General features: G+C 38.4%; 1 protein-coding gene across 2 annotated transcripts in view; it reads right to left on the bottom strand.

The window, feature by feature from the left end:
• Window positions 1-784: 784 nt before the first annotated feature.
• The window catches only part of kntc1 (kinetochore associated 1), a 38,283-nt gene continuing 22,584 nt past the window's right edge, over window positions 785-16,483 (bottom strand). Inside the window, exons 57-62 of one of the 2 annotated variants that reach the window (XM_059336776.1) lie at window positions 15,116-15,179; window positions 13,906-14,035; window positions 13,718-13,807; window positions 12,104-12,258; window positions 1,256-1,358; window positions 785-1,103 (exon numbers count right to left, since the gene is read on the bottom strand). In XM_059336776.1, the coding sequence (XP_059192759.1) occupies window positions 1,068-1,103; window positions 1,256-1,358; window positions 12,104-12,258; window positions 13,718-13,807; window positions 13,906-14,035; window positions 15,116-15,179 (578 nt within the window). In that variant the 3' untranslated portion in view covers window positions 785-1,067. Of the gene's footprint in view, window positions 1,104-1,255; window positions 1,359-9,861; window positions 10,028-10,161; window positions 10,265-12,103; window positions 12,259-13,717; window positions 13,808-13,905; window positions 14,036-15,115; window positions 15,180-16,483 lie in introns of those variants that run through there. The other variant, XM_059336774.1, reaches the window with a different exon arrangement.

Below are 16,483 nucleotides of genomic sequence, written 5' to 3'. Positions count from 1 at the left end.
AATTAAAAAACAGTGTTTAAAAGGTATACTATGTAGCAAATTGGTTGGTGTTTGTAAACAGTAAATGTTTTTCCCCTGCATTGTTATTTTATCTCCCTGGCATGAATTAATGTAATTTTAAAGCTCTTAACATGATATACAACTACATATTGTTGTCATAAAACCGTTCCTTAAGGCAGCTATTCTCAACCTTGGGGTCGGAACCCCAATTGGGGTCGCGAGATGATTTCTGGGGGTCGCCAAATCATTTTGGAAGTCAGCTCTGTCTCCACTGTGTTAAAGTGTTCATGTGTTTTAGCCTTTTTGGTCACTTAATGTCTCTTTTTGGTCATTTTGCGTTTTGTTTTTTTGTCATTTTGTGTCTTTTTTGGTCATTTTGTGTCTTTTTTTGATCATTTTGTGGTCAATTTGTGTCTTTTTTGGTAATTTTGTTTCCTTTTTTTGTAATTTTGTGTCTCTTTTTTTGGTCATTTTGTGTCTTTTTTGGTTATTTTGTGTCTTTCTTCGGTCATTTAGTGTCTTCTTAGTCATTTTGTGTCTTTTCTGGTCATCTTGTGTCTTTTGTGGTCATTTTGTGTCTTTTGTGGTCATTTTGTGACTTTTTTGGTCATTTTGTGGTCAATTTGTGTCTTTTTTGGTCATTTTGTTTCCTTTTTTTGGTCATTTTGTTTCTTCTTTGGGTGATCTGAATTGTGCGTGTGAGATTGTGTTCAGTGAGCGGGGGTCTCGGACAACATGCATGTTAAATTGGGGGTCGTGTCTCAAAAAGGTTGAGAACTAATGCCTTAAGGCATGTTAGCCAGCAGTTATAACAATATACACCTCATAATAAACAAGCTTTGAGGTAATAATATAAAAGACATAGATTCATAGGCTTTAAGTGTTGATCTGCTGCATCAAAACTACTTTTTTTTCCTCAAAAATTCTTCAATTCCCAAACAATAAAGAAAAGCATTTATTCAAATATTACATGAGCAATTGAAAGATAGGTAAGTGCAAATATTGCATCTCAGCCCAAGAGAGACCAAGTAAGAAAACATAAATACGGCTGCAGAAGTAGTGTCACTTCAATCCGAAACTCCATTTTGCATCTTGAGAAATTCCTGAAAAACAAATGAAAGAAGAATCGGGTCAGATCAATAAAGCAGCAACAATGGTGAAACCCAAAAGGTGCACAATCTGAAGGAATACGATGAAGACAGCGGCTTAAATATTTCTCCATTTCATCGCAGACTAAAGCAGGACGTCAGTTTACTTTCAGGCAGCTCGGTGAAGAAGAGCTGTTTGTCAGCGATTTCCCTCTTTGGTGCTCTCGGTGCTTCATGTACTCGTGAGCGAGGGAGTCTGCATCGTCCTGACTGAGAGATAAAAAGAACAAAAGAACATGAAGAACTCTAATCTTACATTTAAAAAAAGCTCAAATGCATTCGGTCAGGTGCCAGTCAGCCATTATAGGCTGGAAGAGCTGAACAGGAAAAGTCAAGATGATTCAATTTCATTACATTACATTACATGTCATTTAGCTTTTCTCTACGGAAATTTTTTTTTTCGTGACATAAGTCGCGAAAAACTGCCCAAAATTTTGCATTGAAATGAATGGGACGGCCAAAAGAAAATGAGCGAAAAAGAACAATAATTGGAGATTTTCAAACGTCTACTTCTCTGGCATAATTTCAGCTAGAGACTCCATTTAAACTTTAAACAGTAGACACAAGTCTTGTGTATCGTTGTATTAATCCACGTTTCTATAGGCCATATAGTTTTTTATAAATCCCTGTTCAGTGACCATGATCTTTTTTGGAGAAATTCTGAGATTATAATGGGTGTGTATTGCACGGAATGTTCGTGTCACAGTGTGTGACATCATCGCCAGAGTGTAGAGGGAGAGAAAAAACTGTCAAAAAATAAATTTGAAAACTGCGCTCCAGGCCACAAATTCCACTCTACAGAAATAAGTTATACATAGAAACGTAGGAAAATTTGTCTTCTCACTCACAATCCTCTGGTAAAGCTGTCAAAGTTATAGTTTGGGCGTAGGACGCACAGATGCGCCATCAACACGCACCAACAGCCTCATTGGCTCCCATATTAAAAACGCAGGAAGATTTATGAAAAAGGGAGATGTAACAGTTTTTTTAGATCGCTCTAACAAAGCTATTTTTTCATTTTTCTTTAAAAAAAACATATGTAGACGTTCAGGAAGAACTCAGGACGCTTAAAGTGAAGTCAGATCAATGATAGGTATTATGGTTTTGCCAAAAAGGCTTTCTGTTCGAGGCCAGAAATTCCAGTCTGTCCACCTCTGTTCCGAGTTAGCACACACACAGGTAACTTTATGCGATTTTCGTTACATACACACAAATGCGCGCACACTCCTCCAGATACACAAAGTGTACACACACACACACACACACTTTGAATGCTTGTGGTAGGTGTGCTTCTTGTATATTATATAGTATCATAACATTACTAGTATTAATTGTTTGAAATCTCCGAAGAATCTCACCATAGTGTACACACACTGGCAGTAGCCCCCGTGGCCCTTTCAGAATTTCCCCAGAGGAAATTTTCAAGTTATTATTATTGATGCATTTATGTAAGCAGCATTTTAATTGGGAAAAGTTATGGTTCATTTTAACTAATAAATATACTTTTATGAGGTTTAATCAAAAACAATTATCGCTTTTTTATGTTAAATCTTGACCTGAAATGTAACTTAAGCTGGCAGCTAAATTTAGTGGAGTAACGAGTACAATATTTGCCCCAAAATGTAGTGGAGTAGAAGTATAAGGTTACATAAAAATGGAAATACTCAAGCAAATGACAAAAATGTCAACCATAAACAGTTTCATATATCTAAACTTGCAATTGTTTTTGGTATGCTGTGTGTAAGTTCCTGCTGTGTGTAAGGTTATGGACAGCGCTGGGCGAGGTGGACTGGTCCATACCAGAGATTTCTCCATATCAGTACGGCATCCAGGTATTTTTGGCATAATGCAGATTGTCCCTTTGTTTGCAAACTACATTCTACATTGTTGCACCGGACATCCTGTCTCTTACAGGTGATGTCTTTGTTTATAGCAAATTATCTTTGTTTATTCCTGACCTAAGGAATCACGTAGGCAACAATATAATACATATACAAACAAAAGGAAATGGAGGTAAAAGCTGCAATAATGCATACATGTTTAATTGCACCCGACATCCTGTCTCTTACAGGTGATGTCTTTGTTTACAGCAAAAGCATCACTTGGTCTCACCTTCACACATCTTTTGTAACTTCCTGTTTAACAGCTATACTGATGCTGCTGCTAATAAATAATCATCAATGTTTCCCCAGTATGTATGCCTGCTTACACGACCTGTTACTAAGACAGTAGTTAGGTTTTTAACATGTGGATTTTTGAACTGAAACTATGAAACATTTAATACAAAAAGAGTAGTCTGTGTTAAAACATAAAAAGCTGCAGTCAAAACACAGTACTTAAAGGTTCATTATGTAACTGTTCTTCATTAAAATGTCATAAAGTAATGAGACCTATCCTAAACCTTTTGTTTCCTTTGTGCATGCATCAGTGCACTGGTTGAGTGAATTTACTTTTGATCCAGCTTTAAGCCACATTTCTAAAATGCACATGCTGCATAAGCTCATTTTTAAAATATGCATTTTAAGCTATTTTCATATTACCTCACAGAATGTATTTTTTATGTAAAACTACTTTATTAAGGTTCTTGTAGGAGACCTCTGCTGACAATTCAGCTCTCTGTAAAAACCTCCTGAACAATGAAACAAATCCAAAACTTAGTAGTACACAAGTATCAGCACGTACTTAAAGTATCAAGTAAAAGTACTTATTATGCAAAATGGACCAACTTGTGTTGTTTTATATATTCCACATATATTATTGGATTATTATTATTGATGCATTTATGTAAGCACCGTTTTAATTTTGAAAAGCTAGAGGTAGCCTGACTGCCATTAGGTACCGAGATGAGATCCTCAGACCCATTGTGAGACCATATGCTGGTGCGGTTGGCCCTGGGTTCCTCCTAATGCAAGACAATGCTAGACCTCATGTGGCTGGAGTGTGTCAGCAGTTCCTGCAAGATGAAGGCATTGATGCTATGGACTGGCCCGACCGTTCCCCAGACCTGAATCCAATTGAGCACATCGAGGACATCATGTCTCGCTCCATCCACCAACGCCACGTTGCACCACAGACTGTCCAGGAGTTGGCGGATGCTTTAGTCCAGGTCTGGGAGGAGATCCCTCAGGAGACCATCACCACCTCATCAGGAGCGTGCCCAGGCGTTGTAGGGAGGTCATACAGGCACGTGGAGGCCACACACACTACTGAGCCTCATTTTGACTTGTTTTAAGAACATTACATCAAAGTTGGATCAGCCTGTAGTGTTTTTCCACTTTAATTTTGAGTGTGACTCCAAATCCAGACCTCCATGGGTTAATAAATTTGATTTCCATTGGTCATTTTTGTGTGATTTTGTTGTCAGCACATTCAACTATGTAAAGAACAAAATATTTAATAAGAATATTTAATTCATTTAGATCTAGGATGTGTTATTTTTAGTGTTCCTTTTTTTGAGCAGTGTATATCATTATATAATATAAAACATGGAATTTGGGGCTTTTATTCGTAAATTGTGCAATTTCAACCCAACACTAAAGGAAAAAAAACAACAGGCCATTACTTCTAGTCACAGAGCACGTCATGCAGCATTTATCATTCTTAAATGAGAGTAGACTTCAGTCGACTACCTTTGTGGGATTAAATGAGGTTTTGCCCTTCCTCTACTGATGAGTCTGACAGGAAGCATCTTCTTGAAATATGGTGTATGTGGTTCACCCACTCATCAACTCCCTGAGCTCTTCTGCATCTGTGTGCACCCACTGATCCTCTTTTACCAAATAAAAGCTGAACTTGACTGATGTGAGTTTCACCCTCATTAAAAAAACGGACTGAGCTGTATACCCTTGAACCTTTTGGGATAATAACTCTTAAAAATCACACAGAAAGAGATGTTACGATCTGTCAAGTTCAGAGGGGCCTCAGTGTGGTTGTCTGCTATATGATGGTTTACGTATGACTCTTACATTAGAAATTACAGTAGTGATGCCAAGAAGTACACCTTAAATAAGGTCACTAAATATAGACTCAAGTGTTGTGACAAATACCTGCCACTCAGGCAGAAGACTTTTTGGTGGAAATACGTTTTTTACAACACAAAATGAAAAAACAGTGTTTAAAAGGTATACTATGTAGCAAATTGGTTGGTGTTTGTAAACAGTAAATGTTTTTCCCCCTGCACATTGTTATTTTATCTCCCTGGCATGAATTAATGTAATTTTAAAAGCTCTTAACATGATGTACAACTGCATATTGTTGTCATAAAACCGTTCCTTAAGGCATTGTAGAACCTGATAATGTAATAACCCTGTTAATGTAATAAAAATCTGCACTTGAGTGCATCGAAAATGTAATAAAACCTGATAATGTAATAACTTCCCGATAATGTAATAAAGTGCATTTCCCAATAATGTAATACACTTTTTACCAATAATGTAATAAAGTATTACATTAATGGGAGGTTATTACATTATCAAATTAGCCTTCATATCGCAAGTCCTGATAATGTAATAATTCCCCAATATTGTAATAATTTAACAGAAGACCACCCATTACTTGGGTTCAAGTGGTGATACTGTGTAGGCAACTCTAGCTCAAGAGCTCTAGCGCCACCAACAGGTCAAAGTTGAATGTTTATTAACTTTTGACCCGTTCATCCGTTTTTCTCAAAGGATGTATCACTGGAACCCTTGGGCCAATCCGAGCTCAATGCATCCTCAATGGGGTTTTTCGGCCATATTGGATTTTCCGCCATCTTTGATTTGATCAAAAACCTTTAAAAGGCCTCTTTTATCTAGCCTGGCTAACACCAGACTAATCTCAAATGAGATCTAATCTGGCAACCAGCCATTCATTTCTCCGTAGAGGAGGTGTGGTTTACGATCCTCCGGAGCCGTTTATTGGGCGCTTAGAATGTCTATCAAAAGCGTCTGTAGGTAGCTCTTAGCCAATCGTATCAGTTATACCAGATGACGTAGTAGAGCTACAGAAATTGATGTTTGTTGTGTGTGTGTCTGTGAGAGTGTTGCTTGCTGCTTTGCTTCTCCAGTTCTCCAGTTCTCCAGCGGAGCCGCCGAGAGACCTTTCGCCTTTCAACTTTCGCTCTAAACTATTTAAAACACCATCTACAGCTAAAGAGAGTTTCGCGTCTGCTGCAGCCATGTTGGATCCGTAAGAAAACTACAAGCGTCTGCCGGGTAGTACGTGTCATCGTCTTGCCGTCCCTCCCCGTTCTGTGATTGGATCCCTAAAACAGGGCCAAGAAACCTCTCTGGTTTCCAGACCCTTTGGCAGTTCGAAATGAAATTGAGCGTGCAAGGCAGTCTGGGTATACCCAGGCTATCTCTTATCACAAGTTTTGTCTAACCTTCTCTAAACTTGGCCCAGATGATCTTCCGACCATGACACACAAATGCATTCAACATCTTCTTGAAATTCAAAGGCACTTGGCTGTGACAGCCAATCAAACTTGATGGTGAGGTCGCCAAACAGGAAGTAAGCCCATTTCTCAGTAACCCTTTAGCAAATCTTAACCAAACTTGGTACATATGACATCATCATATGACCCAACACATCTGGTGACCTTTGACCTCTAGGGGGCCCCATATTCTATCCAATCGTCATGAAACTTGGCATATGATCTTCAGACCAAGTTGAACAAATGTGTCAAACAGCTTTTTCAAATTCAAAACCATTTGGCTCTCTGACAGCCATGATAATCTTGAGTACAGTATCTCTAGAATGCATTGGTGCAAGTGCTTCAAATTTGGTTTGAGTGGTGATACTGTGTAGGCAACCCTAGCTCAAGAGCTCTAGTGCCACCAACAGGTCAAAGTTGAATGTATATTAACTTTTGACCCGTTCATCCGTTTTTCACAAACGAGACCATTACACACAAATGCATTCAACAGCTTCTTGAAATCTAAAGGTGCTTGGCTGTGACAACCAATCACACTTAATGGCTAAGTCGCCAAACAGGAAGTTAGCCCATTTCTCAGCAACCCTTTAACATATCTTAACCAAACTTGGTATATAGTTATGACCTCATCCTGGGAACACCTAAATAATTTGGTGACCTTTGACATCTAGGGGGCGGTGCAATATCGTAAATGTGTTTTAACTCCTATATCTTCACATAAGTGGATTGCAAACTTATTTTTCAATGTCTGATGATATTGCCAGACCTCTCCAAATAGCTCCAAAACTATTTTGCACATCAGAATTTGGCTGCCATTCTGATCTTTGAGCATCCTGGTGTTAAACTTTAACTATTATTGACATTAAACCGGCTTAGAACCTAGGAAAAAACCTGGTCTCAACCAGCCTTGGTGCCATCCACTAACATGCCCCTTCATCATTGCTTGCAGCTTTTATACGTTTTTGGAATTGATTATTTTGTATTTCAAACTATATGTCACTACTTGTGCCTAGTGCTTTCAGAACATTTTCACATAATCAACAGCAATATTAGGCTACAAAGCACTGCTCAAACAGTGCAGTAACACTTAACTTTTTACTAAGTACATAGGTTACATTGTATTAGGGACCCTGTAAAATAAAGTGTTACCAACTGTGTTCTGAGCTCGTTAAATATCACTGGCAAATTGCAGTGGACTCCAAATGCAACAATTTTGTATTTGTTTATTTATTTAATTTCAACACACAACAAAAGCAACCTATATCCAGAAAAGCCAGTAATATACAGTGTTACCAACAGTGCTCTGAACTTTTTAAATATCACTGGCAAATGGCAGTGGACTCCAAATGCAACAATTTTGTATTTATTCAGTTAATTTCAACACACAACAAAAGCAACCTATCCAGAAAAGCAACCTCATTTTAGAACTTCTTTATTGAGAGTTGATGTCTTCATCATGGCTATTTTGAACATGGATTTGAACTTTCTTTCGGCATCCATATACTGAACTGGTGTATAATCCATAAACCAATAGCAAATAGACAATGTATTATCGTTATTGAATGTGAATATTATATGAAACTAGAAAATTTCCTCTGGGGAAATTCTGAAAGGGCCACGGGGGCTACTGCCGGTGTGTGTACATTATGATGAGATTCTTCAGAGATTTCAAACTATGCCCTTTAACCTCAAAATATGTGTGTGTGTGTTTGAAGCATGTGTATGCATGTGTGCGTGCTTACGCGCATGTGTGTGTGTATCTGTCACTGTAATCACATCAAAGATCAAAGGCAATCAGATCAAAGCAATCAACAGAATTAACTGACACCTGTTAATGAAAGAGTGACAGCAGCCAGAGGTGGACTGGAATTTCTGGCCCTTGAACAGAAAGCATTTTTGGCAAAACCATAATACCTATCATTGATCCGACTTCACTTTGAGCGTCCTGAGTTCTTCCTGAACGTCTACGTATGTTTTTTTTTTTAAGAAAAATGAAAAAATAGCTTTGTTAGAGCAATCTAAAAAAACTGTTACATCTCCCTTCTTATAGAAATCTCCCTGCGTTTTTAATATGGGAGCCAATGAGGCTGTTGGTGGTGCATCTGTGCGTCCTACGCCCAAACCATAACTCTGACAGCTTTACCAGAGGATTGACCTTTGACCTTCATCATCAAATCAATTAATCTTTAAGTCCCTACAAACACTCATACCAAATTTGAATCACTTGCACCAATGCATTCTAGAGATACTGTACTCAAGATTATCATGGCTGTCAGAGAGCCAAATGGTTTTGAATTTGAAAAAGCTGTTTGACACATTTGTTCAACTTGGTCTGAAGATCATATGCCAAGTTTCATGAAGATTGGACAGAATATGTGGCCCCCTAGAGGTCAAAGGTCACCAGATGTTTTGGGTCATATGATGATGTCATAATGTCATATGTACCAAGTTTGGTTAAGATATGCTAAAGGGTTACTGAGAAATGGGCTTACTTCCTGTTTGGCGACCTCACCATCAAGTTTGATTGGCTGTCACAGCCAAGTGCCATTGAATTTCAAAAGATGTTAAATGCATTTGTTTGTCATGGTCGGAAGATCATCTGGGCCAAGTTTAGAGAAGGTTAGACAAAATTTGTGATAAGAGAGGCCTTTTAAAGGTTTTTGATCAAATCAAAGATGGCGGAAAATCCAATATGGCCGAAAAACCCCATTGAGGATTCATTGAGCTCGGATTGGCCCAAGGGTTCCAGTGATACATCCTTTGAGAAAAACGGATGAACGGGTCAAAAGTTAATAAACATTCAACTTTGACCTGTTGGTGGCGCTAGAGCTCTTGAGCTAGAGTTGCCTACACAGTATCACCACTTGAACCCAAGTAATGGGTGGTCTTCTGTTAAATTATTACAATATTGGGGAATTATTACATTATCAGGACTTGCGATATGAAGGCTAATTTGATAATGTAATAACCTCCCATTAATGTAATACTTTATTACATTATTGGTAAAAAGTGTATTACATTATTGGGAAATGCACTTTATTACATTATTGGGAAGTTATTACATTATCAGGTTTTATTACATTTTCAATGCACTCAAGTGCAGATTTTTATTACATTAACGGGAATTTATTACATTATCAGGTTCTACAGGCATGTTAGCCAGCAGTTATAACAATATACACCTCATAATAAACAAGCTTTGAGGTAATAATATAAAAGACATAGATTCATAGGCTTTAAGTGTTGATCTGCTGCATCAAAACTACTTTTTTTTCCTCAAAAATTCTTCAATTCCCAAACAATAAAGAAAAGCATTTATTCAAATATTACATGAGCAATTGAAAGATAGGTAAGTGCAAATATTGCATCTCAGCCCAAGAGAGACCAAGTAAGAAAACATGAATACGGCTGCAGAAGTAGTGTCACTTCAATTCGAAACTCCATTTTGCATCTTGAGAAATTCCTGAAAAACAAATGAAAGAAGAATCGGGTCAGATCAATAAAGCAGCAACAATGGTGAAACACAAAAGGTGCACAATCTGAAGGAATACGATGAAGACAGCGGCTTTAATATTTCTCCATTTCATCGCAGTTTACCTTCAGGCAGCTTGGTGAAGAAGAGCTGTTTGTCGGCGATTTCCCTCTTTGGTGCTCTCGATGCTTCATGTACTCGTGAGCGAGGGAGTCTGCATCGTCTTGACTGAGAGATAAAAAGAACAAAAGAACATGAAGAACTCTAATCTTACATTTAAAAAAAGCTCAAATGCTTTCGGTCAGGTGCCAGTCAGCCATTATAGGCTGGAAGAGCTGAACAAGAAAAGTCAAGACGATTCAATTTCGAGCCCTGTATAAATCCCAATCTGAAGCTGTAACTTCAAATAAAATTGAATCCATTTTAAAACAGCAGCATAGCTCAGTTAGAATCACAAAATACAGTTTGTTAACCCCAAACACACTCAGCCTGGGAAATGTGATATAAAACTGAGCGGTGCATCTCAAATATTTTGCATGTCAATGTCAGAAACATCATAAGGATCACTCCACACAAATTTTTGTTGATGGATTGATAAATACACTAGCTATTGCGGGGAAATGTCGACCATAAATAGTATCATATATCTTAACTTGAGATTGTTTTTTTATGCTGTTTGTACGTTCCTGCTGTATGTACGGTTATGGACAGCGCTGGGCGAGGTAGACTGGTTCATACCAGAGATTTTTCCGCATCAGTACGGCATCCAGGTATTTTTGGCATAATGCAGATTGTCCCTTTGTTTACATACTACATTGTGACCAAATCAGTACTTACTGCTTGTATATGCCATTTCGTATGCAAGAAGATTAAATAACTACAAATAAATAATAACGATTTATAAAGAACGATAAAGACTAAAGGAATCCTAAAATGAGAAGCTGCCTGCAATTGTGGTTATGACAACAACTCCCATGCCCGCATGTTACTTAATGACCTCACCAAACTGTTTGTCACTGTTTGCTTGCTGTAGAAAATGACTCAAGAGGAAAGAATTTCATGTTTCATTTTCAAGTAGAATGAAGATTTCAGTTTAAGTGCGTGCAATGATAGTTTTAGGAGTCAAAGACGAAAGCAGCCGAAAAGGTGCTTCTCCTGTTAAGTGGTATAAAGAGTGAAAAGTCACCTCTAACGAAAAGTATTCAGATCTTTTCCCCAAGTACAAGTACTAATACACCACTGTGAAATTACTCCACTGCAAGTAAAAGTCCATTATTCAAAACTTAAGTAAAAGTACAAAAGTATCAGCATCAAAACGTATTAAAAGTATCAAGTAAAAGTACTTGTTATGCAAAATGGACCAACTCATGTTGTTTTATATATTCCACATATATTATTGGATTATTATTATTATTATTGATGCATTTATGTAAGCAGCGTTTTAATTTTGAAAAGCTATGGTTCATTTCAACTACTAAATATACTGTTATGAGGTTTAATCCCCCCCCAAAAAATCGCTTTTTTTATGCTAAATCTTGACCTGAAATGTAACTAAAGCTGGCAGCTAAATTTAGTGGAGTAACGAGTACAATATTTGCCCCAAAATGTAATGGAGTAGAAGCATAAGGTTACATAAAAATGGAAATACTCAAGCAAATTACAAAAATGTCAACCATAAATAGTATCATATCTAAACTTGCGATTGTTTTTAATTGTGGTATGCTGTGTGTAAGGTTATGGACAGCGCTGGGCGAGGTGGACTGGTCCATACCAGAGATTTCTCCATATCAGTACGGCATCCAGGTATTTTTGGCATAATGCAGATTGTCCCTTTGTTTGCAAACTACATTCTACATTGTGGCCAAATCAGTATGTCACATGGGATCTCCAGTACAGTAATATTTGATGTATTCTCCCCTTTGATTAGTGTTCAGCCCTCTACTTCCAACACATAACAGGTGCCTGTATCATTTATCAGCATATTGTTGTTTTTCTTGACTCACTTGATTCAGAAATGCTGCCTTCCTGTGATATTTGGCATTCAAAACTATACAAAAAAACTCTCACCAGTTCTGGCTGATCAGGTAGTCCACCAAGTCTTTCACCTGGTTAGGTTGGCCACTCGACACAATGAGCTGCTTCAGATGCTTGAAGTGTTTTGTCTTCAGCAGTTTCTGGTGCTGGCCGTTTTGGCTGATGAAGGTTAATACAGTCTCCCTGATCTAAGGAATCACGTAGGCAACAATATAATACATATACAAACAAAAGGAAATGGAGGTAAAAGCTGCAATAATGCATACATGTTTAATTGCACCCGACATCCTGTCTCTTACAGGTGATGTCTTTGTTTACAGCAAAAGCATCAATTGGTCTCACCTTCACACATCTTTTGTAACATCCTGTTTAACAGCTATACTGATGCTGCTGCTAATAAACAATCATCAATGTTTCCCCAGTATGTATGCCTGCTTACACAACCTGTTACTAAGACAGTAGTTAGGTTTTTAACATGTTGATTTTTGAACCGAAACTATGAAAGATTTAATACAAAAAGAGTAGTCTGAGTTAAAACATAAAAAGCTGCAGTCAAAACACAGTACTTAAAGGTTCATTATGTAACTGTTCTTCATTAAAATGTCATAAAGTAATGAGACCTATCCTAAACCTTTTGTTTCCTTTGTGCATGCATCAGTGCACTGCTTGAGTGAATTTACTTTTGATCCAGCTTTAAGCCACATTTCTAGAATGCACATGCTGCATAAGCTCATTTTTAAAATATGCATTTTAAGCTATTTTCATATTACCTCACAGAATGTATTTTTAATGTAAAACTACTTTATTAAGGTTCTTGTAGGAGACCTCTGCTGACAATTCAGCTCTCTGTAAAAACCTCCTGAACGATAAAGACTAAAGGAATCCTAAAGTGAGAAGCTGCCTGCAATGGTGGTTATGACAACAACTCCCATGCCCGCATGTTACTTAATGACCTCACCGAACTGTTTGTCACTGTTTGGTTGCTGTGGAAAATGACTCAAGAAGAAAGAATTTCATGTTTCAGTTTCAAGTAGAATGAAGATTTCAGTTTAAGTGCGTGAAATGTCAGTTTTAGGAGTCAAAGACAAAAGCAGCTGAAAAGGTGCTTCTCCTGTTAAGTGGTATAAAGAGTGAAAAGTCACCTCTAACGAAAAGTATTCAGATCTCTTCCCTAAGTACAAGTACTAATACACCACTGTGAAATTACTCCACTGCAAGTCAAAGTCCATCATCCAAAACTTAGTAGTACAAAAGTATCAGCACGTACTTAAAGTATCAAGTAATAGTACTTATTATGCAAAATGTACCAACTCATGTTGTTTTATATATTCCACATATATTATTGGATTATTATTATTATTGATGCATTTATGTAAGCAGCGTTTTAATTTTGAAAAGCTATGGTTCATTTTAACTACTAAATATACTGTTATGAGGTTTAATTAAAAAAAAAAAAATCGCTTTTTTTATGTTAAATCTTGACCTGAAATGTAACTAAAGCTGGCAGCTAAATTTAGTGGAGTAACGAGTACAATATTTGCCCCAAAATGTAGTGGAAAATGGAAATACTCATGCAAATTACAAGCACCTTAAAATTGTTTTTGAGTGAGTGTACTTAGTTTCCACAAACCAAAACCGACAGCTCACCTGTGAGGGAACTCCAGCTAACTCCCCGGTGTTCATGAGCTCCTCCACCTGCTCGAGCACAGCGACTGGGTTACACACAGACAGAAAGCCCTGGAAACAGCAGACACACAGTGAGTGTCAAGACGATGTCATTGCGCTTTGGGCCAAATGGGTCTTTCTCACATGTTGTATTGACACGGACAACACACCTGGATCTGCTGAGCCTTTTTATTGGCACAGGGGATGAGAAGGAGAGTTCCCAGGGCGAAGGCTGGCAGACTGAACTGTGCGAAGCGATTGGCAATTCCTATCAGGTCCTGATTCAACAGGAAAGGGCACCTTTGGAAGAAAGACCAGTGGCAAGACAGTTTGAATGAACATGGACAGAATATGACTTTGTTTATGTGCACACTTATATTCCGCTAATAACTCAGAATGTAACAAAATTCAGTATTCCACGTAAACAGCAATTCCTGTTTCATTGACCTTTCGAAAAAGCTCTGCACCCTTAGTTACTGTTACTACGCCCGGCAAGCTTCCAGGACTGTCAGCAGCCATGAAGTGGACCGGCACTTAACAAGTGTTTTTGGAGTAATACCTCCGCGAGGTAGGCTGCCCATTCACAGAATGTTACAAAGATTAAAATAGGTTCATAATGGCCCGTTGGGACGTTATGTTCAACACTGAGATATACAGTACAGGACTGTACATTAACTTAAACAGCGACGCTAGCTATTAGCATTGTAGAGCCCTGTATAAGCTCCTAGCAACATTGCTAGCTAGCTTAGCGTGCTAATTTGACAGACGTGTCATAAACATTAGTTTGTTGGACTAGTTATGCACTAGTAGAATACTAGTTGACTCGAACCACAGCTGTTAAATCCAGTTTGGGTTATCTCATCTAACAGCTAGACAATCATTATTTAGCTAGCAGCTTAACTTGGAGCAGACATACGTGTGTCTGTTGATCTTTGTGATATTAAGTTGGGAGAGGGCTCTCCCACACTGTTTAATCCACAGCCGGCAACGCTCTCCTTGTTTTTTGAGTTTTGGAAAAGGGGAAAAGAATGACTCCTCTTGCTAAACACTGAGGGTACCTGTCGTCAGATTTACAAATCCTGTATACACAGCGTTTCACCATGTTGCTCAGAGCTCAAAGCTTGACAGACCATCTTCTCTTAGTAACGGTTGCTAAGGCTATGAGTGGACGAGGAGCTTTTGGGGGATGAGTTTTGTGAGAGCTCAATTATCCCAAATTAGGTCCTATTCCGAATGTAGCATTTTCTGGTTAGAATACGAGGTGGGATATGTCATGTTTATTCAGGCTTAAGGAGCAGTTAAATCAATCAATGCATTTGTCGAATGTTCAGATTCATTCTAGCAGTCATCTGTAAATGTTTAAATATGAGTAAAGCATACTTGAGGAGGAGAACAAAGGTCCTGTAGAGTGTTGCCTGTTGATCAGGACTCAGAGGAACAGACGCTGTCAAAAAGAAAACAGATTAATTATTATATCAAGAGGCTTCATAGATTAAAAAAAAAGTAACAATGGAGTGCATTTACTACGAGAAAAAAACATCCTCCCAATAACAGTGTTTCCATTAGGGGGAAGAGTGGCCACCGGGAAAGTCTCAGGCCACACCCTCTCAAAAGTCCACTCACTCTGCGTGTCTCCATTACAAAAAGGCCCCCAGAGGGATTTACGAGACTCCGGAGGTGACGTATGGTTTTCGATCGTCGCAACGGATTAAACACGGGAGACACAACGGTGGCCTCCGTCGCTAACTGTGCACAAGGTCAACAGCTGATCATAAACAAAGCAGCAGGGCTAATTAAGCACAGCTTCACTATCATACACATAGTGATCGTGAATTAACCGGCATCGCTAACTGTGCATAGTGTCTGGTGCTTGTTGTAAACAAACAGAGATCGCTAAGTGGCTCTGTGACTGCAGCTGGGAGAGACTGCTGCAGGAGGAATGTGCCACTTCGACTCTTCTTAACGAGCCGCCGGCCCCGCAGCTCCTTAAGAAGAGCCGAAAAGTTGCTAATTATAGCAAAAAGTCGCTTAGTTGGGAACACTGCTTCGCTGGCTTTTACAAATGGCGCGTGTTGTTGTGGTGTCGAGTACTACGTCACATCCTGCTTAGCGATCTATCCAATCAGTAACAAGGCTTTTTTCAGGGGAGAAAAAAGACCCTGCTCTTTGACAGGGTCGAAAAAAAATTGACAGGACTTTTTCGTATTCAAATTAGGGGCGTTTTGGCGAGTGAGACCCGCCTCATTCCGGGTATTGCCCGGTAGTGGAAACAGCCCTAGTGTTATATATATATTGTTTTTCTGTCTATGTTCTTGTTTTCAAAACCTAAACAAAACTCCTGCAACAGGGTTTTAAAGTCTTGACAAGTTGACAGTGTGTCTTTAGGTGCTGCATCTCAAAGCAAGGAGAACAAGACATTTAACAATGGCATGCAAACATAATAAACACACTACCAAAGACAATATCAAGTGTGTTTTAGCAGGCACAGGTAAAACCGTTTAGAATAGAATGTAAGAAAAACAGATATATGTATTGACCCATGCCACCTTCTGGCCCTTGTGTATAAAAAAATAATTTAGATCAAAGCTGTAAAAGGTGGAATTATCAAATATCAGCCTACATTAGAATTCAATGGAAGTGAATGACTATGGAAGGTTCCCACACATTTCATGGACACAATTCAAAACTTTTTCCATGACTTTTCAAGGACCCATACTAAAATGTTCATCACTGGATGCAATTCTGGTA

Source organism: Centropristis striata, chromosome 7 (assembly GCF_030273125.1).
Source record: "Centropristis striata isolate RG_2023a ecotype Rhode Island chromosome 7, C.striata_1.0, whole genome shotgun sequence".
Taxonomy (NCBI): Eukaryota; Metazoa; Chordata; class Actinopteri; order Perciformes; family Serranidae; genus Centropristis; species Centropristis striata.
This window is presented reverse-complemented; position numbering and strand designations above follow the sequence as displayed.